Genomic DNA, 26,677 nt, shown 5'->3' with positions numbered 1-26,677 from the left:
ATGTTTAGACTTGATTCAGTATGTTTAGACTTGATTCAGTATATTCAGACTCGATTCAGTATATTCAGATTTGATTTAGTATATTCACACTTGATTCAGTATATTCAGACTTGATTCAGAATGTTTAGATTTGATTTAGTATATTCAGACTCGATTCAGTATATTCACACTTGATTCAGTATGTTTAGATTTGATTCAGTATATTCAGACATGATTCAGTATATTCAGACTTGATTCAGTATATTCAGACTTGATTCAGTATGTTTAGATTTGACTCAGTATGTTTAGAATCGATTCAGAATGTTTAGATTTGATTTAGTATATTCAGACTCGATTCAGTATATTCACACTTGATTCAGTATGTTTAGATTTGATTCAGTATATTCACACTTGATTCAGTATGTTTAGATTTGATTCAGTATATTCAGACATGATTCAGTATATTTAGACGTGATCCAGTATGTTTAGATGTGATTCAGTATGTTTAGATTTGATTTAGTATATTTAGACGTGATCCAGTATGTTTAGATTTGATTCAGTATGTTTAGACTTGATTCAGTGTATTCAGACTCGATTCAGTATGTTTACATTTGGTGTATTCAGTCATGATCCTTTATTTTCTGAAATGCTATTCCATATTCTCAGTTTAAAATCATGTTGTGTTAATTTCCTGAACCGTGTGCCATTTGTTACACTCCTAGCTTATACGGTGTTATAGTCACTTGCCTCATAGTCACTTCATAGTCAGCTGTGGTTTTAGAATATAACACTGTCATACATCTGGAAATACGCTGAAGAGATGCCTGATGAACACAGAGCATTTAGTTAAAAAGTGCTCTGTTGTCCTTGTCTTCTCTAAGAGTTAAAGGGTTTAAAAGCCCAGCCCAAGACATCGCCAGTTCTAAGCCTGTGGCAGAGGGCTGTGGAGCAGTGGAACTGTGTTCTCTGCTGCAGCAGCGGAGCTCTGTCACCTTTGGGACTAGTTGGCGCAGGGTGTGATGCATGCAGCAGGTTGTAGAGAGAATGTTCTGGAGAGTTATGGGCCCGGGAGAGCACAGAGTGACTGCAGTGAGAACCAGGAGGGATTAGCTGCTCCATCACTCACAGAGAGAGGGATTAGCCCTCCCTTCGTCCGTCCCAAAACAAAGCGGCGCCGCGGTCAGGCCCAATCCCGGCTAAATAAACACAGCCCGGCTCACCTGCGTTAGCCCTGCTTCAGCACCGCCGCTTTTATTAAGAGACAGAGAGGCCTGTCAGTTAGAGACGGAGCCAACCGCGCACTTAAAGTGGACGAATAAATCACACACTGCAAGACGGAGCGTCCAGTCAGAGAGAGAGAGAGAGAGGGAGAGAGAGAGTGAAGACAGGGAGAGAGAAAAAAAAGAGAGAGAGGGAGAGAAGAGAAAGAGAGAGACACAAGAAGAGCAAGAAGAGAGAAAGAGGGAGAGAGAAGACATGCAGAGACAAAAATAGAGTGAGAAAGTGAGAGAAAATAAAGAGAGAGAGAGTGAAGAGAGAGTGTAGAGAGACCTATAAATAAACAGAATGAGATTAGCAGAGAGAAATAAAAGAGCAGTGAGAGAAAGTAAAGAGAGAGAAATGTCATAATATCATCACAGTGAGGCCAGTTGTGTTTTCACCCAGGGCTTACTGGAGGCTCCGTGTCTCCCGGCTGCTCTGGGAACACCTGGAGACCCCCAGGAGGAGGTAGAGCAGGGCTGTGGGTGGCTGGTAGTGCTGGGGCTGTTCACATCGTTTCCCCTTCGCTCACTTCGGCTGCTCGTATTTCCTTTTGGCGAAGTCTCAACGAGAGACACCTGGTGAGAGATGCACTGGCAGAGCGCTGAGGAGAGAGACGGAGACAGACAGACAGACAAAGCAGCAGCAGGTGGCTGCTGTCGAACTTTAAAGAGATGCAGAGAAGTGTGTAAGCGGCTGGAAAGCCTGGGTTTTTGTTTGTGCTTTGCTTTGTCAGTGAAGCACGTCTGTTTGCGATGTGGCTCCTGTCTCCGGCGTCCTCTTCCTGTAGCAGCTTGCCACAACCTTGGAAATGGATTTAAAGGATATAAAAAGTGAAAAAAAAAAAAATGTTCAGAGCATGTGCACATTAATGTGTGAGCCCACCAACCAACACACTCAGTTCTCTGTGCGCTGCTAAATCAGAAAGCACAGGATAAAACGAGCCGTTCTGATTCTGCTCCGCTTCTGACGTCAAGTGCAGAGACTTTAGAATGGCCCCGCCCCCTCATCTGAGTCTGTCCAATCACAGCGCTGGACCCGTGTTTATGTGAGAGCGCAAAGACGAGGTTAAACACAACAAAACAGACACAACGAGCGCGGAGAAATAAGAGCATTGAGTAAAAACAGAAGAAAGAGAACAGAGCAAAAACAGCTAAAGTCCAGAGCTTCTGCTCCTCGCTCCTCACTGCTGTGCGCTCGGGGGTGGGTCCATGTTTGAAGCAGACTGCAAAAAAACAAAAGGAAATGTAGCTAAATGAAATGCCTGGTGAGGAGATGGTTCTCTCTCTGGTGTCTAGTTTACGGTCCATAACATTTAGCATTTTGATCCAGACCCAGACACCTCCGGGTGACTGTCTGTGAGGAGTGTGGTGTGTTCTCCCTGTGTCTGCGTGGGTTTCCTCCAGGTGACTGTCTGTGAGGAGTGTGGTGTGTTCTCCCTGTGTCTGTGTGGGTTTCCTCTGGGTGCTCCGGTTTCCTCCCACAGTCCAAAAACACACGTTGTTAGGTGGATTGGTGACTCAAAAGTGTCCATAGGTGTGAGTGTGCGAGTGAATGTGTGTGTGTGTGTTGCCATGTGAAGGACTGGCGCCCCCTCCAGGGTGTATTCCTGCCTTGCACCCAGTGATTCCAGGTAGGCTCTGGACCCACCGTGACCCTGAACTGGATAAGAGTTACAGATAATGAATGAATGAATGAATGGAAGAGCATCTTTTATTGGACTCCTGTGCCATTTAACGTGGAATCCAATATTTGAGGAAGCTAAAGTGTACATGTGAGGACAGAATCCCTCTGCCTTTAAGGTGGAATGTAAAATGTGGCTCTGTATCTGTGAAGTGAAGTCTGATGTCAAACTTTCTCTGGTCTATAAAATAAAGTACAGTAGAGGTACATTACTGTCACTAAAGGTACATTTAAACGTACAGCAGTGGTGTTAGAGTCCAGTTTAGTTACATTCTCTTCTCCGGAAGGGAGGGGGATATCTGTAATCTTTCATTAGAGAACTGAGTCAAGTAAAAATACAGAATAAAAGTCCTGGAGGTGAAACGGGGCACAGGAAATCAACACAAATTTAAATCTATAATTATTATAAAATATTCTGACGGTGAACAATGAGAACGTACATATCGGAGTGTTCTCAAAGGGCTCACACAAAGAGGGCGGAGTTTAGTAAGTGGGAGGCCAGTGGGCAGTTTATAATTAACATTATTGTGTCATTGAAGTCACCTCTGTGTTCTTGAGGAGGGTTATTAGACAGAGAGGTACATAGTAACAGTGTAATTACAGGTAGTGGATATTCAGATTACACCGTGTCCTCTGCTGCTGTCTGTGTGAATACAGTCATCACAGGCTGGGTTTGACGTGAAAGCACGTCTCAAAACACGTCTCCGTTTGCTCCGTTTCTCCTGGTTAAAGCTGTGACCTTTGACCTCGTTTAAACCGTAGAGTTGTACCTCAATGCCACAAATTACAGCGAGCAGCAGCCTCCGTCCTCAGGGATTTGCTTAAGTGCTCGCACAAAGCCATAACTCATTGTGCAGCGCCGCAGCGTTTCCGGCTGGTGCTCGTACTGATCCGTATCGACCGGAAGCCTTTGTAAAGCTCTTTGAGGAGGAAGCACAATGCGTGTTTTCTTCGTTAATGCTCGGCGCACTGCGGTTCATTATCCGGGATCCGCTGCGTCCCGCTCAATTCTATCTCGAACACACGAAGGCGAAACCCCACGTTCTTTATCCTCTCACCCAATCAGACGCTGGAGATTGTATTTTTCCAATCAGTGCGGCCGGAGTAATGCGATTTGCTTTGGTGATCCATGCCTGCCTTCCTTCACCCAGGCTGAGCTCGCAGGCAGTCTCAGAGCGCCATCTGGAGGCCGACTCTGCCGCTGCGCTCTGTGTGCCTGGGAGCTGAGTGCGGCTGGATGAACGCAGGGGGGGCTTTTGAGATCATCCCTGTACCATCTGATCTGATAATTGGGAAAGCTGTGGCACTGCGCTCAACTCCGCCCCCAACCTCTGAAACAATGGCAGGTACAAAGAGGCTTTCCCAGCGCTGAGAGGTGCATTAAAACTTCAGATTTGGCCACACGTCTCGTTTGCTCATGCGGATAAGTGGCTCATCTGAAGGCCCCGCTTTCCCCGGCTCCCTCCAGTTTAAACCAGGCTGCTTCCACTGAAGGTTACGTTAAAGCTGTCAGAATTCAGAGCCGAGGAGGAAACGTGTCAAAGCAAATTGGCACGCTCCAGGGTGTTTGTGGCACACTCCCTCTCTCTCTCACACACACACACACTGCTTCACGATCTCACTCTCGCTCCCGTCACTTTCCAGTAGCTGTGTCTAATTAAAGAACAAGCTCAGCTAATGTCAGTAATATGCCCTTAATCTACGTCCGAAATCAAATTTAATGTCCCTAATGTCTGCGGCCCAAACCACATCCTCAGCGATCCTCCCTCTCCCTCTCTCTCTCTCTCTCTCGTCTGTGGTGTTTAATTAGTTGCTAAAATGGGGAAGTTTGGCTCGCGGCGATGCTCCTCGATTCTCCAAACTTCTCCCTGATGCATCAAACACATGTCGCTCTCTGTAAAGTGTCTCCTGTCATACACACACACACACACACACAGTTTCATACACACATACCGACACACACACATACAATTACATACACAAATAGATACACACACACACACACAGTTCCATACACACATACAGGCACACACACACACACACACAAATAGATACACACACACACATATGATTACATACACAAATACACACACACACACACACACACACACACACACATTGGGGTTCCTTAAGGTCAAGTAACAAAACTGCAGCTCAGCACAGATTACTGTCTCCACAGGGGTTCAGACGGGGGACAGCAGAACATCTCTCTCTCTCTCTCTCTCTCTCTCAGTTAATAAAGTTGCTGTGCAGTATTTAATGTGTTACTTGTAATACTTATTTATACAGAAAGCATTTCTAAAAGAGCCTCTGTGCTGCTGCTCTGAGCCGAGAGGGAGAGTGACATCACATCGACAGAAATCTGAGACGGAGGAAGAGTGGACGGTGGCTTTAAATCAAAACTATTACTTCACTTTAGAGAAGCAGTCAGCTGCTTCCTCCACTGCTCCTTCTTCACATCGTAAAGCAGCGGCTGCACTGCCACCTAGTGGCCTGGATCTCTCAGAGGGTTTTAAACATGGCTGCCCCTCTGTGGGGTACCCGCTCTATGGAGCATAAACTGGCTCTGCATGTCAGCTTCAGTGCTGAAAAAGCCGTACGGCTCCATTAAGTTGTGCTCGGGAGTCGTTTGTGAGCTGCAGTGAGATTCACGTCCTCCGGCCAGAGCTGGTCAGCCTTGACCTTCCACAGTAACCAGGTTCAGGTTCATTTACATACGCTTTCACAGGCAGGGGATTCAGGACACACAGGGAACAGCTGGAATACCAAGTACCTCCAGTGTTCACCCTTTACCTTTCCCACACTAAGCCTACAACACACACACACACACACACACACACCCTGCCCTGATCTGCTTTAACACCAGTCTAAACACTCCTCTCCAGCAGAGTATCGCATTATTCTCCACTCCACGAGTGAAAGTCCCACACTCCTCATTCACACCACTGACGTGGCGTTGTTTTCCCAACCGCAGAAGGATGGGTTCTCCTTCACAGTCCTGGTTCCTCTCTGTGGTACCTTCCTGTGTTCTGAGGGCAGTTCTCCTGAAAAGAACCAAGACACAAGCAACACTCAACAGGAGAACCACACTCAGAGTAAAAGGAAGAACTTGTTTCTCCTTCAGAGTCCAGGTTCCTCTCAGTGGTTCTTCCTCTCGCTCTGAGGGAGGTTCTCCTTTAGGGTCTGGGTTCCTCACAGTGGTTCTTCCTCTCGCTCTGAGGGAGGTTCTCCTTTAGGGTCTGGGTTCCTCTCAGTGGTTCTTCCTCTCGCTTGGAGGGTGTTGATGCTAGGACCTGTGTTTGCTTAAAAGTGACACGCAGTTAAAATTGAACTGAATTTAATGAAAATTGCAGCCACTTGAGTCTTCTCTCTCTCTCTCTCTCTCTCTCTCTCTCTCTCAGGTAACTCTCCGTCTGACGAGTCAGAGGAGCGGGACAAGGAGGCTCGGACCCTGACCTTCCCGGCGTACGTGGCAAGTCTGCTGGACTCCGGGGCCAAGCGCATGGCGGCGGGGGTGCGTATGGACTGCAGCAGCCAGGGCCAGTGCCCTCTGTCCTGCCACCTCTGCCACATGAGCCCCGGGCCCCCGAGACCCGCCGAGCCCGTCCTGCTGCAGGTCACTAAAGCCGCGCCCATCTACGAGCTGGTCAACAACAACGAAACCTACCAGGTCAGGACCGACCCGAGTGACAGAAATATAATGAACACGTCAGCGACCCGTAAGAGGTCATTGTGTCTCAGCTGTGCCCTGTGTGTCTGTGGCAGGCCCTGCAGGAGGCGATGATGAGCATGCTGTGGTGCTCGGGGAAGGGGGATGTCATCGATGACTGGTGTCGCTGTGACTCCAGCGCGTTCGGAGCTGACGGACTGCCCACCTGCGCCCCTCTGCCCCAGCCCATGTAAGAAAACACTGACCCCGTGATGAGTGGGTGTCTCATCCTAGTAAGCCTTCTCAAATAAAAAAAAAAGTTTTTAGTTGTTTTTTAAAAGACTCCATGCTCTGTGGAGCCCTCAGAGAATCTGGGAGTGAATTCCAAAGATGTGGGGCAACAGCTTGAAAAGCCCGGTCTCCTGTAGTAGAAGGTTTGGTTGGGGCTGCTGAAGGCGATAGGCATTGGTGGAACGGAGATGTCTTGAGGTATTGTGCAGGGTAAGGAGCTCTTTGAGGTACAGTGGGGCGTTTCCATAGAGACATTGGTGAGTGAGAGAACAGATTTTGTACTGGATTGTGTAGTGGATGGGTAGCCAGTGTGGAGACTTTAGAATCGGTGTAATGTGCTCATATTTGTGCTTCCTCGTAAGGATCCTGGCAGCACAGCACATATTATTATTATTATTATTATTATAAAAAACATTCCAGATCTTTGGTCCAGGTTTCGGGCCGGGATTTTGAGAAGGCCAGCCGGAATGACCCTCTCAGTACTTTAGCAGTAGCAGCTGGAGTGTCATACTGGCTGGCTACTTTAAAATCCTGGTCTGGAACCTGGATTAAAAGTCCGGATTTGAGTACTTCAGGTTTGAGTCCCAGACGCTGGCCATGAACCAAGACCAGGTGAATGAAAACAAAGTCCCGCTGGCCATTGCCATCAATTTCTGCTGAAAGTTCAGGCTTTGAGCTCTAGATAGACCAAGTAGAACCGGAGATATCATCATTTAAATGTGATTAAAAAAAACATGCATGAGTACAATATCTCAAATGGAATGGGGCGAGAGAGACAGAGAGATAGATAGAGAGAGAGAGAGAGAGAGAGAGAGAGAGAGAGAGAGAGAGAGAGAGATAGACAGAGAGAGAGAGATAGAGAGAGACAGAGAGATAGATAGAGAGAGACAGAGAGATAGATAGAGAGAGAGAGAGAGACAGAGAGAGAGACAGATAGAGAGACAGATAGAAAGAGACAGAGATAGATAGAGAGAGAGAGAGAAAGAGACACAGAGAGAGAGAGAGAGAGAGATAGATAGAGAGAGAGACAGAGATATAGAGAGAGAGAGAGAGATAGAGAGAGAGACAGAGAGAGAGATAGAGAGAGAGAGATAAAGAGAGAGAGAGAGAGAGGGAGAGAGATAGATAGAGAGAGACAAAGAGAGAGAGAGAGAGAGAGAACGAGAGACAGAGAGAGAGAGAGACAGAGAGAGAGAGAGAGAGAGAGAGAGAGATAGGGAGACAGAAAGAGAGAGAGAGAGGGGGGTGGCTTGAGGGGACACACAAACCAAACACAGACGTGGTAAACGTTGAATAATGTGGTATTTAAAGATCAGAAATCTAAAAGACAATGACCAAAATAAGCAGAGACTGCGATGTTTTAAATGGAGGTCAAACGTCAGGCCACAAGGAGTTACCCTCTGTGTTCGTCTGAGACCACACTGCAGACGACCTCACCTTCTCTTCCCTCTCCTCAGGCTCAAGCTGTCTCACCTGTACGAGCCGAGCAGTTCCCTGGTGATCATGGAGTGGAATCACACAGAGCCTCCGATCGGAGTCCGCATCGTGGACTATCTGATCAGTCAGGAGAAGGTGACCGAGAGAACTGACCACACCAAGGTGGAGACAGGTAGAGCATCTCAGAGTGCGTCGCACCCACTGTACACACACAGACAGGCATGAGCTTAGAGTTACACTGGGAGTGGGACGGACACGGTGCACCCCAGCACTGTGGAGGAATGGAGCTCGGTCCAGGACCTCTGGGATGAACTGGGGGCCAGGACAGAAGAGTGGAGGCTTCAGCTGCAGAAATGATGAGACACACTCCTGGACCAGCAGGCGTCTGTATTATTGGGTGTAGATCAGAGTGCTGTATCTTCCTCTGTCTTTAGGTGCTGTGGCCACTAGATGGAGCTCTAAGCAAACGAAGACTCTCACGTATAAACATCCAATGCCACTCAAGGGTTTAGTCGTTTTGTTTCAGGACGTAATACATATATTTCTTTATTTTTGTACCATATACAAACAGTAGTTTATTCAGAGAATCTTAGACATTTTACATTTTTTTGTGTTTTAAATGTACACTAATAATAATAATAATAATAATATTGATTTATTTATATTCTGTACATGCCACTATTCAGGGTCACTGGGTCCGGAGCCTCTCCAGAATCATCACACACACAGAGCACAAATAAATATAAATTAATATCAATTCAAATCAATTATGAGCTTGAAACACAATAAAACATGGTTCTTTATGGAACCAAAAGTGTTTCTTTTGTGGCATCGCTTAAAGAACCCTTTGTAGCACCTTTATTTTTAAGAGTGTGATGTTCCACTGAGCTGTAACAGTGAGAATAGAACCTCTGTCATTGCTACTCTGGGTTCAGCGCTGCAGAAACTGCACTATGTAACATTTGGTGGCGGGTAGGATTCTTCCACCCCAGGAGTAAATCTTACTTAATGTTCCTTTAAGTGATGTTTCTTATAATCATCAATTAATGAAAGTAAGGATAGCTTTAGATTAGTATTAGAATCAATAAATTATAATGAGAGAGAGAGAGCTTCTTATAGCATTAGCCCGTGGAACAGTGGAACGGTGTTCTCTGGAGTAATGGCACTCCATCTGAAACATTTGGGACAAGTTTGGGATGACATTTCTGATCCAGGGCTAATGTCCATCATTGGTACCTGACCTCACTATTGTTCATACATCTATAACTCCCCAGATTTGGGCTGTGGAACAGTGGAACGGTGTTCCCTGGAGTCCTGGAACTGCATAAAATACCTTGGCGATGATTTGGAGGTGTGTTCCTGTTGGTCATCCAGCACCAGTATCTGACCTCACTGATGTTTATGTAGGTTTAACCACGCATTAAAACTGGCCTGGGATATGTGGAACAGTGGAACGGTGTTCTCTGGATCCATCCAGCTCCCCCCAGCATTGTTCTGTGGAACGGTGGAATAGTGGAACAGTGTTCTCTGGAAAGATCACCAAACACACAATACCTGAACCCTCTATTATTTATATATGTCAATGCCATCAAATCCTCACAGCAATGTCCCAACATCTGGTGTAAATCCTCCCAAAAATATTAGAGGCTCTTACTGCAGTGAGAAGAAATGCTCAATGACCAGATGTTCGTGGAGGTGTGAGTGGTGTTCCCAGCTTCACACAGGTGGTGTCATAAAAGCAGAGGCCGGGAGGAGCGGGGGAACGGAGGGGAGACCACCCCTGAGAGGGGGTTCTGATGTAGGCCTGGTTCTGAAGCATCCGAGAGCTGAATGACCTTCAGATGAGTGTCAGAGACGTTCAGTCCTTTTATTCCCGTTTGCCAACGCCCTGTTTCTGACTGAGCTCTGAACTCTCCACAGCTTCTGCAGAACATCAGCTTTACCGGACGCCCACCTCTGGAACAGCTGCAGTAACAGGGTATTTATCTGGACACGTTGTTGTCTTTGTGCTTGAGGTTTATCTGCTCGACAACCACTACAGGTTTGGACACCACCTACAATAAACCCTGCATTCAGGAGTGTCAACTACAGCTTTTACAAGTGTATGTGTGTGTGTGTGTGTGTGTGTGGGTGACTGGGTGAATGTGTGAAACTGTCCACAGGTGTGAGTGTGTGAGTGACTGGGTGAGTGTGTGAAACTGTCCACAGGTGTGAGTGACTGGGTGAGTGTGTGACACTGTCCACAGGTGTGAGTGTGTGAGTGACTGGATGAGTGTGTGACACTTTCCAAATGTGTGAGTGTGTGAGTAACTGGGGGTGTGTGTGAAACTGTCCACAGGTGTGAGTGTGTGAGTGACTGGATGAGTGTGTGACACTGTCCAAATGTGTGAGTGTGTGAGTAACTGGGTTAGTGTGTGAAACTATCGACAGGTGAGAGTGTGTGAGTGACTGGATGAGTGTGTGAAACTGTCCACAGGTGTGAGTGTGTGAGTAACTGGGTGTGTGTGTAAAACTGTCCACAGGTGTGAGTGTGTGAGTGACTGGGCGAGTGTTTGAAACTGTCCACAGGTGTGAGTGTGTGAGTAACTGGGTGAGTGTTTGAAACTGTCCACAGGTGTGAGTGTGTGAGTAACTGGGTGTGTGTGTAAAACTGTCCACAGGTGTGAGTGTGTGAGTGACTGGGCGAGTGTTTGAAACTGTCCACAGGTGTGAGTGTGTGAGTGACTGGGTGAGTGTGTGAAACTGTCCACAGGTGTGAGTGTGTGAGTGACTGGGTGAGTGTCTGACACTGTCCACAGGTGTGAGTGTGTGAGTGACTGGGTGAGTGTCTGACACTGTCCACAGGTGTGAGTGTGTGAGTGACTGGGCGAGTGTTTGAAACTGTCCACAGGTGTGAGTGTGTGAGTGACTGGGTGAGTGTGTGAAGCTGTCCACAGGTGTGAGTGTGTGAGTGACTGGGTGAGTGTGTGAAACTGTCCACAGGTGTGAGTGTGTGAGTGACTGGGTGAGTGTCTGACACTGTCCACAGGTGTGAGTGTATGAGTGACTGGGTGAGGTGTGAGTGTGTGAGTGACTGGATGAGTGTCTGACACTGTCCACAGGTGAGAGTGTGTGAGTTACTGGGTGAGTGTGTGAAACTGTCCAAATGTGTGAGTGTATGAGTAACTGGGTGAGTGTGTTAAACTGTCCACAGGTGTGAGTGTGTGAGTGACTGGGTGAGTGTGTGAAACTGTCCACAGGTGTGAGTGTGTGAGTGACTGGGTGAGTGTCTGACACTGTCCACAGGTGAGAGTGTGTGAGTTACTGGGTGAGTGTGTGAAACTGTCCAAATGTGTGAGTGTATGAGTAACTGGGTGAGTGTGTGAAACTGTCCACAGGTGTGAGTGCCTGGATGAGTGTGTGAAACTGTTCACAAGTGTGAGTGTGTGAGTGACTGGGTGAGTGTGTGAAACTGTCCACAGGTGTGAGTGTGTGAGTGACTGGGTGAGTGTGTGAAACTGTCCACAGGTGTGAGTGTGTGAGTGACTGGGTGAGTGTCTGACACTGTCCACAGGTGTGAGTGTATGAGTGACTGGGTGAGGTGTGAGTGTGTGAGTGACTGGATGAGTGTCTGACACTGTCCACAGGTGAGAGTGTGTGAGTTACTGGGTGAGTGTGTGAAACTGTCCAAATGTGTGAGTGTATGAGTAACTGGGTGAGTGTGTTAAACTGTCCACAGGTGTGAGTGTGTGAGTGACTGGGTGAGTGTGTTAAACTGTCCACAGGTGTGAGTGTGTGAGTGACTGGGTGAGTGTCTGACACTGTCCACAGGTGAGAGTGTGTGAGTTACTGGGTGAGTGTGTGAAACTGTCCAAATGTGTGAGTGTATGAGTAACTGGGTGAGTGTGTGAAACTGTCCACAGGTGTGAGTGCCTGGATGAGTGTGTGAAACTGTTCACAAGTGTGAGTGTGTGAGTGACTGGGTGAGTGTGTGAAACTGTCCACAGGTGTGAGTGTGTGAGTGACTGGGTGAGTGTCTGACACTGTACACAGGTGAGAGTGTGTGAGTTACTGGGTGAGTGTGTGAAACTGTCCACAGGTGAGAGTGTGTGAGTTACTGGATGAGTGTGTGAAACTGTTCACAAGTGTGAGTGTGTGAGTGACTGGGTGAGTGTGTGAAACTGTCCACAGGTGTGAGTGTGTGAGTAACTGGGTGAGTGTGTGAAACTGTTCACAAGTGTGAGTGTGTGAGTAACTGGGTGAGTGTGTGAAACTGTCCACAGGTGTGAGTGACTGGATGAGTGTGTGAAACTGTTCACAAGTGTGAGTGTGTGAGTAACTGGGTGAGTGTGTGAAACTGTCCACAGGTGTGAGTGACTGGATGAGTGTGTGAAACTGTCCACAGGTGTGAGTGTGTGAGTGACTGGGTGAGTGTGTGAAACTGTCCACAGGTGTGAGTGTATGAGTGACTGGGTGAGTGTGTGAAACTGTCCACAGGTGTGAGTGTGTGTGTGAGTGACTGGATGAGTGTGTGAAACTGTCCAAATGTGTGAGTGTATGAGTGACTGGGTGAGTGTGTGACACTGTCCACAGGTGTGAGTGTGTGAGTGACTGGATGAGTGTGTGAAACTGTCCACAGGTGTGAGTGTGTGAGTGACTGGATGAGTGTGTGAAACTGTTCAAATGTGTGAGTGTATGAGTGACTGGGTGAGTGTGTGACACTGTCCACAGGTGTGAGTGTATGAGTGACTGGGTGAGTGTGTGACACTGTCCACAGGTGTGAGTGTATGAGTGACTGGGTGAGTATGTGACACTGTCCACAGGTGTGAGTGTATGAGTGACTGGGTGAGTGTGTGACACTGTCCACAGGTCTGAGTGACTGGGTGAATATGTGAGTGACTGGGTGAGTGTGTAAAACTGTCCACAGGTGTGAGTGTGTGTGTGAGTGACTGGATGAGTGTGTGAAACTGTCCAAATGTGTGAGTGTATGAGTGACTGGGTGAGTGGGTGACACTGTCCACAGGTGTGAGTGTATGAGTGACTGGGTGAGTGTGTGACACTGTCCACAGGTGTGAGTGTATGAGTGACTGGGTGAGTGTGTGACACTGTCCACAGGTCTGAGTGACTGGGTGAATATGTGAGTGACTGGGTGAGTGTGTAAAACTGTCCACAGGTGTGAGTGTGTGTGTGAGTGACTGGATGAGTGTGTGAAACTGTCCAAATGTGCGAGTGTATGAGTGACTGGGTGAGTGGGTGACACTGTCCACAGGTGTGAGTGTGTGAGTGACTGGATGAGTGTGTGAAACTGTCCACAGGTGTGAGTGTGTGAGTGACTGGATGAGTGTGTGAAACTGTTCAAATGTGTGAGTGTATGAGTGACTGGGTGAGTGTGTGACACTGTCCACAGGTGTGAGTGTATGAGTGACTGAGTGAGTGTGTGACACTGTCCACAGGTGTGAGTGTATGAGTGACTGGGTGAGTGTGTGACACTGTCCACAGGTGTGAGTGTATGAGTGACTGGGTGAGTGTGTGACACTGTCCACAGGTGTGAGTGTGTGAGTGACTGGGTGAGTGTGTGACACTGTCCACAGGTGTGAGTGTGAGAGTGACTGGATGAGTGTGTGAAACTGTCCAAATGTGTGAGTGTATGAGTGACTGGGTGAGTGTGTGACACTGTCCACAGGTGTGAGTGTGTGAGTGACTGGGTGAGTGTGTGAAACTGTCCACAGGTCTGAGTGACTGGGTGAGTGTGTAAAACTATCTTATTACGAGCTTATTAAAACGTGTAGAAATTGAATGAATGAATGAATGAATGAACCCATAAAACCTGGTAGTGCCTGTTCCAGCAGCTGTGAAACTGTGCTGCAGCTCAGTGGAGGGCTCAGCTCTCACACACGTCAGAATCACTTTCCCCAGATCCAGTGAGCAGCTGTGGGCTGTGGTCTCTGAACCGTGGGCCTCTGGCTCCTGGTCCGCTCTGGACGTTTCCTCCGCCTTCTCTCAATCTGTCTTGTGCACTTTAAAGACGTGTGTTTTCATTCCGCTTGTCTCCCTCTCGTCCAAGTTGGACCTGAGCTGTGTGAAGGCTGCTCAGACCCCTGGTTCTGTCGGACCCAGGCCTGCGATGGTGAAACCTGATGGATGAAGGTGCACTCGCATTCATTTCACCCCACGGAGAGCCTGTGTGTTTGGATATGTGTGTGTGTGTGTGTGGTTTAGATATTCCTCACAATGTGGGGACCATAGTCTGTGTTAAGCTTAGGGATTATGGTTAGCGATAGCTTCACAGATTCTGTCACTAGAATATACTGCTGAAAATGTGTAGCGTTAAAGCTAACAGCGGCAAATGTGCTGCAGGAAAACGAGGCAGATATATTTCACTTATTCATCACAGAATGAAGCTGTTGCTCCTCAAGCAGCTGAATGGCCTGACTGCACTGTTTTTAAGCTCCACACTCAGAGTGAAAACACAGCAATGTGCTTTTGTTTATGTGACTAAAATTAGCAGTAATCCTCCAATAAGAGCAGCCGGATTAGCATGCTATTAGCATTAGCATGCACCAGGAGAAAACCCACGCGGACACAAAGAGAACACACCACACTCCTCACATATCATATGAATATGAATGGGTGCTACTGTCTAGGGAGTCATGTTTTTAAGGTAGTACTCAGTAGGACATTGTTTTAGAGCGTGGTAATGAGTGTCATGTTTTAAGGTGGTACTTTTAATGAGGGAGTGATTATTTATCCATTTATTATTTTTTTTTGGGGGGGGTTGTATGGATGGGTATGTTTTAGAAATGTTTTTCAGGGAGGTACAGAGCAGAATGTAATCATTTTGGCATTGTGTGGGATACTACGTTTTAAGGTGGAATACAGTAAGGTTTTTAAAAAGCCATTGAGTAGGACTGTGGGATTTTAAGGTGGTAATGAATGAGAATTCATGTTTAACAGATGATATAGAGTTAGATGTTGTTTAAGATCTGTCTGTGTTTTATTGATAATGAAAGTAACATACAAAACCATAGTGTATGTCTCCTTTTGAGTTTGAGTGGCTGTCTCAGTGAAGTCTCATTCTGGGCTCAGTGCTGAGATAATAACACTCCTGCTTATCTGCATCTGAACGCAGTAATCCTCCAATAAGAGTGGCCGGATAAGCATGCTATTATCATATGACTACAAATGAGTGGCTCATCAAGGGTCGCGCTCTGAGTCTCAGAGAGATAGACGTGCCTCTTGTTATTAATCTTTCTGTTACAACCAGGTAAACATACATTCCTTTTCAACCTCCATATATTTGAAAAGTAGGGGGTAGGTTTGTTATTTTTCTAGAACAAAAGTTGGGTTGTGTAAGTGTTCTGTGTTAAGTGTTCTGACTTATTGCAGACTCCAGATGGATATGGATAGGGTTTAAGTTTAGGTCAATCTCCTTTTCTATGAATTCATTAATTCAATCACTCATTCATTCATTAGTATATATTTGGGAGATCTGTGGTTTTGTTCTGAGCACATGCTGAGTCTAATGTAGAGGAGTAGCTTCTGAACAGAGTCCACAAGAGGCAGAAGAAGGGATAATAAAAGGTGTTGTGTTTGTGCTCACTCATGAGAACCATATGATAGATTCTCCAGGGCGCCTCTCTCTCTCTCTCTGTCTCTCTCTCTCTCGCTCTCTCTCTCTCTCTTTCTCTTTCTTTCTAGCTCTCTCTCACACTTTCACATTGACACACACACACACACACACACACACACATCTGCATCTGGAGAAATAGGCAGCCACCTCTGCCCTTGTTGGGCCCATGTTCCTTTCTCTTGGGCATTCGACCATGGATGTTGAGAGGAGAGAACATGCTGTCCCTTCTGATGATTTAGACCAAGCAAGAAAATAAATGTAAGAAATAAATTAAACAAATAGACCACATTCAGGTGTCAGCGTTGTTGATGCAGCAAAGTGAAAATGCTTCTCTGATAAGAAACAAATCTTCATGACACACTTCCATTCCACCTTAAATTATGCAGCAATTCCATTCTGATGTGTAAGCTTCTTAATAGAACAGCCGATTCCACCTTAAACTGTGCAGCAGTTCCATTCTAGTGTGTAAGCTTCTTAATAGAACAGGCCATTCCACCTTAAACTGTGCAGCAGTTCTATTCTGGTGTGTAAGCTTCTTTATAGAACAGTCCATTCCACCTTAAACTGTGCAGCAGTTCTATTCTGGTGTGTAAGCTTCTTTATAGAACAGTCCATTCCACCTTAAACTGTGCAGCAGTTCCATTCTAGAATGTAAGCTTCTTTACAGAACAGTCCATTCCACCTTAAACTGTGCAGCAGTTCCATTCTGGAATGTAAGCTTCTTTACAGAACAGTCCATTCCACCTTAAACTGTGCAGCAGTTCCATTCTGGAATGTAAGCTTCTTAATAGAACAGGCCATTCCACCTTAAACTGTGCAGCAGATGCATTCTGGCATGTAAAATTCTTATTTAAAAAGGTACAGCATTAACATTCTGCATTAGTTTTAAGGTGGAATGGAACACTTGTGGGATGGTGAATTTTAAAGGTTTTTAAAGTGGGACGTCATTTTTTTTCTTTATGGTGGTATTAAGCAATACAATGTTTTTAAGGTGCTACTGACTATGGTGTCATTGTGTGTGATACTGTGTTTTAAGGTGGAACAGAGTAGGGTTTTTAAAAAGCCATTTAGTAGGATCTGTCTGTGTTTTATTGATAATGTAAGTAACATTCAAAACCATTGTGTATGTCTCCTTTTGAGTTTGAGTGGCGGTCTCAGTGAAGTCTCATTCTGGGCTCAGTGCTGAGATAATAGCACTCCTGTTTATCTGCAGCTGAACTAAAGACAGTTCAATTTGGATGCTGGACATAATCAGCGTCCCATGTCTCCTTTCTCTTTCAGGCTGTATCTCCTGAGGAGGATTAGGAGAATGACTATGAGAATGAGACATCATTGTGCATGTTTTGAGCGAGTAAACTTTTCTCTGGCCACAAAAAGGTGGAATTAATATCACACGAGGAGTGATGACTTGGCCATCTCTGACCAATAGTGTTTCTGAGCCAATCTGTAGTTAATGGGATACAAGCACACAAGGTGACATCATAGCTCTCCCTCTCTCTCTCTCTCTCTCTCTATGTCTCTCTCTCGCTTTCTCCCACTCTTTCTATCCCCATCTCTCACTGTTCAAACAAACATCTGTCTCTGCCAAACCCAAACATCAGGTCTTTGATCGCCCTGTAACACATGGGATTACCAACAGGTCACTGGGGCATCTCTTTACGGTGGTTTGACTGAATTAGAGATCATTTTCTGCAGTGTTGGGGTGCCTTAAAATGTGGAAGACATGTCCTCACCACTGAGGAATGTCTCGGCTGGGCTCCTCATTGTATGGATGATCTCAGAGTCTGAGAGAAGGGTCAGGTGTCAGGCCCAAGGCAGGTGTACAGATTTCTCAGTGATGCTCCAGCACTGTGCGTGTGAGTCTGAGCGGGAGCGAGCGGAATCCTAGCAACCCAGAAATCACTTATTTATTATGAAACAGCCATTATTCTGACCCCTAGCGGTCTGGATATCTCAGAGAAAACAGGGTGGTGCTCTATGAGGATAAACTGGCTCATTCCGAAAGCATTTATGTATTCACATAAATAATCTGTACCACATTTGATGGTAAAAATTACACACTGTTCCCTCTAATGTTGACTCCTAATAAAAGTCTTTAGGAGACACAGCGTGAGACAGAAATGAGAAGTGAGACACTTATGTCCAGTGTGAATCCTGAATAGTTTCTGAGTGCTGATGAGAAATTGTGGAGCTCTGTTTTAGTCCAGCTGCAAATAAACAGGAGTGATCGTATCTCAGCACCAAGCCCAGTGTGAGATGTCTCTGAGACCTGAGACACCAGGGACATTCCTGGACACATTCTCTCAGGAGAAACATCTGAGCAGCCCCGTCTTTATCATCCCTTACTTTTGTCTCAGTGTCATCTGGGAGAGGCTAGATAAATTTAAAATGGCTACAGAAATTGTATGCCTCTTCTACAGAGATATAAATGAGACACTACAGAGATATCAAGGAGGGCTATCGGGATACTAAGAAGACACCAATGAGATATTAAGAGGGAACTACTGAGAAATGAATGAGATACTACCAAAATATTAAGGAGGAACTGCTGAGATATTGATGAGACACTACCAAGAAATTAAGGAAGATCTACTGAGATTTTAAGGACAAGGCCACCCTGCTCCTCCAGGTAGGAGTTTGTTTTGTGCAGGGTAAGAGGCACTCCCTTTCTTGGGAGAATTGGGACGACTCGCTAACGCACAACATCTGGTCCTCCTTGTCTACTCTGATGAACAAAAGGTCTAGAGACGGATAACAACAGGTTTGTAGTGTATCCGTTACTGGCGCCACTTCACCAAAAATGATTAGCAGCCCCTCTGGATCTCACACATGGAAATCGCAGCGTTTTTCAGGGGGGGATAAATGGATAGAGGAGAGAAAACCTTAATTGCAGGGGGAGGAGAAGGAGTGTCAGCACTGAGCTGATCGTACTTGGACGGGAGCAAAAAGAACACATCAATCTGCGTTCACTTTCGTGCAAAGAGCATTTGATACGGACCCCGCATCTGCCATCTACGTCAGAGCGAGGCGCAGCGGTCAGCGTTGCATCAGCTTTGATTAACTTTGATTAGACCCGTGATAAATGCTCTTTCCTGAAGGTTCAGGGCAGCGTCACACACAAACACATGAGCCCAGGTGATAGCACTTAGTCCTCCACAGATCTAAAAGGTGAATGAGATACTCAGGAAACACATGGATCGACTCCACGTGGACAGACAGACCACAGGAAAGAAAGAAACCGGCATCTTGAGGTGGAACAATTCAGCGGATGACGGTGAAATGTTGTAAACACACGTCCCTCGTCCAGAGCCTTAAGGACTTCAGTACGAAATCAGACACAGGTCAAAAGTCTTGAGAAGTATTCTGAGCTTCTTTAAGATGGACTTAATTGTGTCCACAGTTTATGACCTCCTCAGGAATGCCTGGCTTGAATCGAAAATCTCTGGAGGCCTAAGGTCACAGTGTCCAGTGCCAAGGGTGGATGGGAGGAGCACAAAGCTCTGGAGATTTTGGAGAGAGGGAAACGAGTCCAACACATTCAGGACGATCTGGGATCCAACATGCAATCGAACCCCCACAGCAGTGTTCCAACGTCTAGCGTGAAGTCTACGGATCTTTGGAGTTAGGTGTCCTGCCCATATGGCACATCAGCCATGGATGGTGAGGGAGTATACAGTGCTGTTCCTTCACCCACCCCCAACCCACACCACCCCATTTTTTCCACCAGTCCGAGTGGACAAACCAATCCCAAGCACCTTCACTAGCCGCCAGGCCACGGCTTCCCCGAGCAATTACTTCAGCAAAGCAGCAACAGGCTCCCGATTAATACCCTCCATTCCAGAAGAAACACTGGAAGAAATATTGATCCATAAATGTTTGGACGTGCTGTATGCTTTTTATTCCTGAGAAATGAATGACGATCAACTCAACACCACCTTGGATCACTACAGAGAGTCTCTGGAATTCAGGCTAAATTCCTTCTGAATATTTTCTCAGAGAAGAGTCACACGTTAAAATAAATGTTTCTGCAGTGTAGGCACTTAAATGATGAATGGATGGTGGTGCTTTGGCTGGCAGACTGGCGGCTCACCCAAAGCCCTGTGTGTTTGAGGCTCCTTGCCAAACGGGCGCTTGGTGTCTGGGTCACACGCGAACGCTGGGATCTTTAAAATTCTCACTTAGGTTTGAAAGTAAAGTGGCGTCACAAATCCAAGACAGGTCTACAGCCAGACGCTCTTCTCTTTCATTCATTTCACTTAGAGTCCACTAATGTCACAACACATCCAACAGTAATAACCTCGGGGGAACGTGACTCTTATAGCTCTTCAGATCCTTTTAGATTTTTCTGTAGGTAATCTTTAATTTCTGCATAGTTCCTCATTAAAATCTCTGTAGTTACATTTTAATGCCTCTGTACTATCTCCTTAAAATCAGTAGTTATTATAGTAGTATTAATATATTTGTAGTGTCACATTTATATCTCAGTAGTGTCTCCTTAATTTATTGGTACTGACTCTTTAATATCACTGTAGTGTCTCCTTAACCCAGGGATCACGTCATACACCTTGAAAACAAAACCCCTAACCTGAAAGATCAGGATGATCTCCAACTTTGAGGAACAGGGTTAGTTATAGCCCTTAAGCAAACGAGAGCTTCACGCCATGTGGAATTCAAATTCCAAACTGGTGACAAAGGCTGGCCTTGCCCTTAAGCGAGGGAATGCCTTGTACCTCACACAACCTCCAAGGACCAGTCCGCCCTCTACCACCAGGTTACAACTTGGGTTTCACCCTGAACACCCAAACTCCAAGCTCGAGGGAGAGGGTGGCCTTGCCTTTAAAGGCAGGATCTATGATTGTGGGGAAACACTGTTCTCTCTGTTTTTGTTTTGTTTTGTTTTGTTTTGTTTTTATTTTTTATAATCGTGAATACGGTGAATACACTTCTAAGCGAGGGATCAACTCACCCCCCATGAAACCCAGTTGCTATCCTGGAGGCAGAGGGTGGCCTTGCTTTGCACCACATGCAACACTAACTCCAACCTGGAGGAACAGGGTGACGTTGATTTGACCTTGCTAATGTTCTCATGGCTGGGGGCCATCAAATCCTCACAAAAAGGCTTCCCAGAAGAGTAGAGGCTGATACGGCATCAAAAAGGGGACAGAAGAAATGTTGCATGTCCACAAACGTATTGTTTCGCTGAAGCAACACAGTCTTGGCCACCGAAGCATGTGTTGGTCGCCAGATGTTGTACTTTGCCGGACACTTCCGTTTCATGCAGGTCCAGGAATGTGTGTGTGTTGCGTCAGGCTTGTGGAGTTAAGGTGGTTTGAGTTAAAGATAACAGCAGTAAGCAGTGAGCGGTGTAATATTGTTCTTGGCTGTGGCTTTAAAACAGAGGCTTTGCCTTGAACTCCAGATGTTTCGAAGCACTATGTTATGATCACGTCTGGAATCAGTGGACGGAGGTGTCCAAGGTTAGCCCTGAAGCTGCTCAGTTAGCATGAGACGCTAAGTGCTTTTGTGTTGTGTAGCCTGACCTCACCCTCTGTTTGTGTGCAGCGCTCATCTGACTCAGTGTGAAACACACCACAGAGTCCCACTACTGAGACAACACCTCACTTTAGACCAGGAGCTTCTCAAATTTGTCCACCTTAAGGCCCATAAAGAACACTACAGAGTTAATAAAGAGACACTACAGAGATAATAAAGAGACACTATAGATATATTAAAGAGACCTTACTGAGATATTAAGGGGACACTACAGAGATATTAAAGGGACACTACAGAGATATTAAAGAGACACAAAAGAGATATTAAAGAGACACTACAGCGATAATAAAGAGACACTAAATAGTTAATAAAGAGACACTACAGAGATATTTAAGAGACATTACTGAGATATTAAAGAGGCACTACATAAATAATTAAGATACACTACAAAGTTAATAAAGAGACACGACATATATTAAAGAGACACGATAGAGATATTAAAGAGAGAATAAAGAGACTACAGAGATATTAAGGAGTCACTACTGAGATATTAAAGAGACATGACAGATGCATTAAAGAGACACTACATAGATAATAGAGACACTACAGAGATATTAATGAGACACTACAGAGATATTAAAGAGACATGACAGAGATATTAAAGAGACACTACAGAGTTAATAAAGAGACATTACAGAAATGTTAGCGACACTACTGAGATATTAAAGACACACTACAGAGATATTAAAGAGACACTACAGAGATATTATTGAAACACTACAGAGGTATTAAGGAGTCACTACTGAGATATTAATGAGGCACTACTGAGATATTAAGGAGTCACTACTGAGATAATAAAGAGACACAACAGAGATATTAAAGAGACACTACAGAGATAATAAAGAGACATTACAAAGATAAAAAAGAGACACAACACAGATATTAAAGAGAGACTACAGTGATAATAAAGAGACAGTACAGAGTTAATAGAGACACTACAGAGATAATAAAGAGACACTATAGAGATATTAAAGAAATATTACTGAGATATTATAGAGACACTACAGAGATTTTAATGAGACACTATAGCGATATTAAAGAGACATTACTGAGATATTAAAGAGACACTACAGAGATATTAATGAGACACTACAAAGATATTAAGGAGTCGCTACTGAGATATTAAAGAGACACTACAGAGATAATAAAGAGACATTACAGAGATAATAAAGAGACATGACAGAGATATTAAAGAGACACGACAGAGATATTAAAGAGACACTACAGAGTTAATAAAGAGACACAACAGACTTAATAAATAGACAAAACAAATATATTAAAAAGACACTATACGGATATTAAAGAGACATTACTGAGATATTAGAGAAACTACATAGATAATAGAGACACTACAGAGATATTAATGAGACACTACAGATATATTAAGGAGTCACTACTGAGATATTAATGAGGCACTACTGAGATATTAAGGAGTCACTACTGAGATATTAAAGAGACACAACAGAGATATTAAAGAGACACTACAGAGAAATTAAAGAGACACTATAGAGATATTAAAGAGCCATTACTGAGATATTAAAAAAACACTACATAGATAATTAAGAGACACTACAGAAATATTAATGAGACACTACTGAGATATTAATGAGGCACTACTGAGATATTAAGGAGACACTACACAGATATTAAGGAGTTACTACTGAGATAATAAATAGACACAACATAGCTATTAAAGACACATGAAAGAGATATTAAAGAGACACTAAGGAGAGAATAAAGAGACTACAGGGAAATTAAGGAGTCACTACTGAGATATTAAAGAGACATGACAGAAATATTAAAGAGACACTACTGAGATAATAAAGAGACATTACAGAGATAATAAAGAGACACGACAGAGATGTTAAAGAGACACTACAGCGATAATAAAGAGACACTACAGAGTTAATAAAGAGACATTACTGAGATATTAAAGAGGCACTACAGAAATAATTAAGATACACTACAGAGTTAATAAAGAGACACTACAGAGATAATAAAGATACACTATAGAGATATTAAAGAGACATTACTGATATATTAAAGAGACACTACAGAGATATTAATGAGACACTACATAGATATTAAGGAGTCACTAATGAGATATTAAAGAGACATGACAGAGATATTAATGAGACACTACAGAGATATTAAGAAGTTACTACTGAGATAATAAGAGACACGACAGAGATATTAAGAAGTTACTACTGAGATAATAAAAAGTCACGACAGAAATATTAAAGAGACTCTACAGATGTAATAAAGAGACATTACAGAGATAATAAAGAGACATGACAGAGATATTAAAGAGACACTAAAGAAAGAATAAGGAGACTACAGAGATATTAAGAAGTCACTACAGAGATATTAAAGAGACATGACAGAGATATTAAAGAAACACTAAAGAGATAATAAAGATACATTACAGAGATAATAAAGAGACACGACAGAGATATTAAAGAGACATTACAGCAATAATAAAGAGACACTACAGAGTTAATAAAGAGACACTACAGAGATATTAAAGAGACATTACTGAGATATTAAAGAGGCACTACAGAAATAATTAAGATACACTTAAAAGTTAATAACGAGACACTACAGAGATAATAAAGAGACATTACAGAAATGTTAGCGACACTACTGAGATATTAAAGACACACTACAGAGATATTAAAGAGACACTACAGATATATTATTGAAACACTACAGAGGTATTAAGGAGTCACTACTGAGATATTGATGAGGCACTACTGAGATATTAAGGAGTCACTACTGAGATAATAAAGAGACACAACAGAGATATTAAAGAGACACTACAGAGATAATAAAGAGACATTACAAAGATAAAAAAGAGACACAACACAGATATTAAAGAGAGACTACAGTGATAATAAAGAGACAGTACAGAGTTAATAGAGACACTACAGAGATAATAAAGAGACACTATAGAGATATTAAAGAAATATTACTGAGATATTATAGAGACACTACAGAGATTTTAATGAGACACTACAGAGATATTAAGGGGTCACTACTAAGATATTAAAGAGACATTACTGAGATATTAAAAAGGCACTACAGAAATAATTAAGATACCCTACAGAGTTAATAAAGAGACACTATAGCGATATTAAAGAGACATTACTGAGATATTAAAGAGACACTACAGAGATATTAATGAGACACTACAAAGATATTAAGGAGTCGCTACTGAGATATTAAAGAGACACTACAGAGATAATAAAGAGACATTACAGAGATAATAAAGAGACATGACAGAGATATTAAAGAGACACGACAGAGATATTAAAGAGACACTACAGAGTTAAAAAAGAGACACAACAGACTTAATAAATAGACAAAACAAATATATTAAAAAGACACTATAGAGATATTAAAGAGACATTACTGAGATATTAGAGAAACTACATAGATAATAGAGACACTACAGAGATATTAATGAGACACTACAGATATATTAAGGAGTCACTACTGAGATATTAATGAGGCACTACTGAGATATTAAGGAGTCACTACTGAGATATTAAAGAGACACAACAGAGATATTAAAGAGACACTACAGAGAAATTAAAGAGACATGACAGATATATTAGAGACACTACAGAGTTAAAGAAACATTACTGAGATATTAAAGAAACACTACAGAAATAATAAAGATACACTACAGAGATAATAAAGAGACACTATAGAGATATTAAAGAGCCATTACTGAGATATTAAAAAAACACTACATAGATAATTAAGAGACACTACAGAAATATTAATGAGACACTGGTGTCGTCCGCCACTTCACGCAATCACTCAGGTTTGTTGACGGTGGAGCGGAGGGATGCCACACTCTGGAAATGTCCACATTCTCTGCTTTACATTCACCCAAACAGATAACAACTAACTCCATCCCTCTACTTTTTTTGTCTGGACACTGATGGATGACTGTGGAGCTCCTCCTTCACGCTTCAGACCAGCTGCCCATGCTCCAGCCTCCACCAAGTGCCTTGGAGCTGCCCCTACACTGAAGTTCTCACAGACTCCTAACTGTTATCGCCAGTAGATTGACCAGAGGAGGATAGGTCACCCCTCGTGAGCCTTGGTTCCTCCCAAGGTTTCTTCCACAGCTCTGAGGGACTTTTTCCTTGCGTTTTTACATTCTTTACATTTCATGTCAAAACTTTGTCTTCACTGGAATTCTGTGAATCAGTTTTGTGTCAACATCAGTTGTAAAAAGCGCAATAAAAATAAATTTGATTTGAATTTGATTAGTTCCTGCTGAGCTTGTGAAGAGCAGAATAAAGTAACAAACGCCCCTCATGTTGCTCTAAACAGAACAAAAGGAAACCCACAGAGGCAAAACTTTCCTGGTTTTACTTCCCATTTCAGCATGAAATGTTCCACAGACTCATCTGGTTCTCTGGGCTTTTTACCCTGTGCAACATCGAGGACATTATAACATGCTTTATTTGAGGCTCTGGGCTCTTTCTGGAGCTTCTTTATCTTGAAACGCCCACAGACACTGTCAGGGTTTGTGCTGAAGAACCTATTATTGCTTGTTTCCAGCAGGGAACAGAAGTCTCTTATTCGGGAATCGGTGTTTGTTATGGGAAAGGTGCAGCTCGGTTCCAAATTAGGTTCGCAAAAAGAACTGAACCAGTTCCATGTTGGTGAAAACGAGCCAACAGTCTTTGCTGTGGGTCTGTAATGCGCTGCAGTAACAGTGGATTGCTGCCCACACAGACCGGGCTCATCCACGGTACCCAGAGTTTTTTTTTAAGAGAAATAAACTGTTTATTTTCTAGTTTAAACAGTGAAGAACATGTAAAAACATTGATGTAAAAGGCATATGTTTTAAGAACAGTCTGAATGATATATACAGGCGTTTTTTTGGCTCATTTGTTTCATGTTTCATGTCCTAAATGCTTGAAAGTCCCTGCAGTGGACCACACTTATCATTGGATATGATGAATATGAGCTCGTATGCATCCCCTCCTTCATTGCAGTTGTTCCGAAGGCAGCGGGAACCCTGGTGTCATGTTGCCATTCAGAGTATTACTCTGGAAAATAATGGGTCTGTGCTGCAGGCCTGGAATCTGATGGAGCTCATAAATCCAGACACATTTGCCAAATTCCTGTTCTACATGTAACCTTTCCGAGGCTCGCTGTTAGATTTATAAAGAGATCGCTCGTGGAGACATGAG

At 44.0% G+C, this 26,677-nt stretch overlaps 1 protein-coding gene across 4 annotated transcripts in view; it reads left to right on the top strand.

The window, feature by feature from the left end:
* Positions 1-26,677, top strand: part of astn1 (astrotactin 1) — a 411,265-nt gene that overhangs the window by 345,151 nt on the left and 39,437 nt on the right. For 3 of the 4 annotated variants that reach the window (XM_066680749.1, XM_066680748.1, XM_066680746.1), the window contains 3 exons: positions 6,324-6,592; positions 6,688-6,821; positions 8,320-8,471. In XM_066680749.1, coding sequence (XP_066536846.1) covers positions 6,324-6,592; positions 6,688-6,821; positions 8,320-8,471 — 555 coding nt within the window. The remainder of the gene's footprint in view (positions 1-6,323; positions 6,593-6,687; positions 6,822-8,319; positions 8,472-26,677) is intronic. The other variant, XM_066680747.1, reaches the window with a different exon arrangement.

Source organism: Hoplias malabaricus, chromosome 9 (genome assembly GCF_029633855.1).
Source record: "Hoplias malabaricus isolate fHopMal1 chromosome 9, fHopMal1.hap1, whole genome shotgun sequence".
Lineage (NCBI taxonomy): Eukaryota > Metazoa > Chordata > Actinopteri > Characiformes > Erythrinidae > Hoplias > Hoplias malabaricus.
The sequence above is the reverse complement of the archived record's forward strand: the minus strand, read 5'-3'. Positions and strand labels throughout refer to the sequence as shown.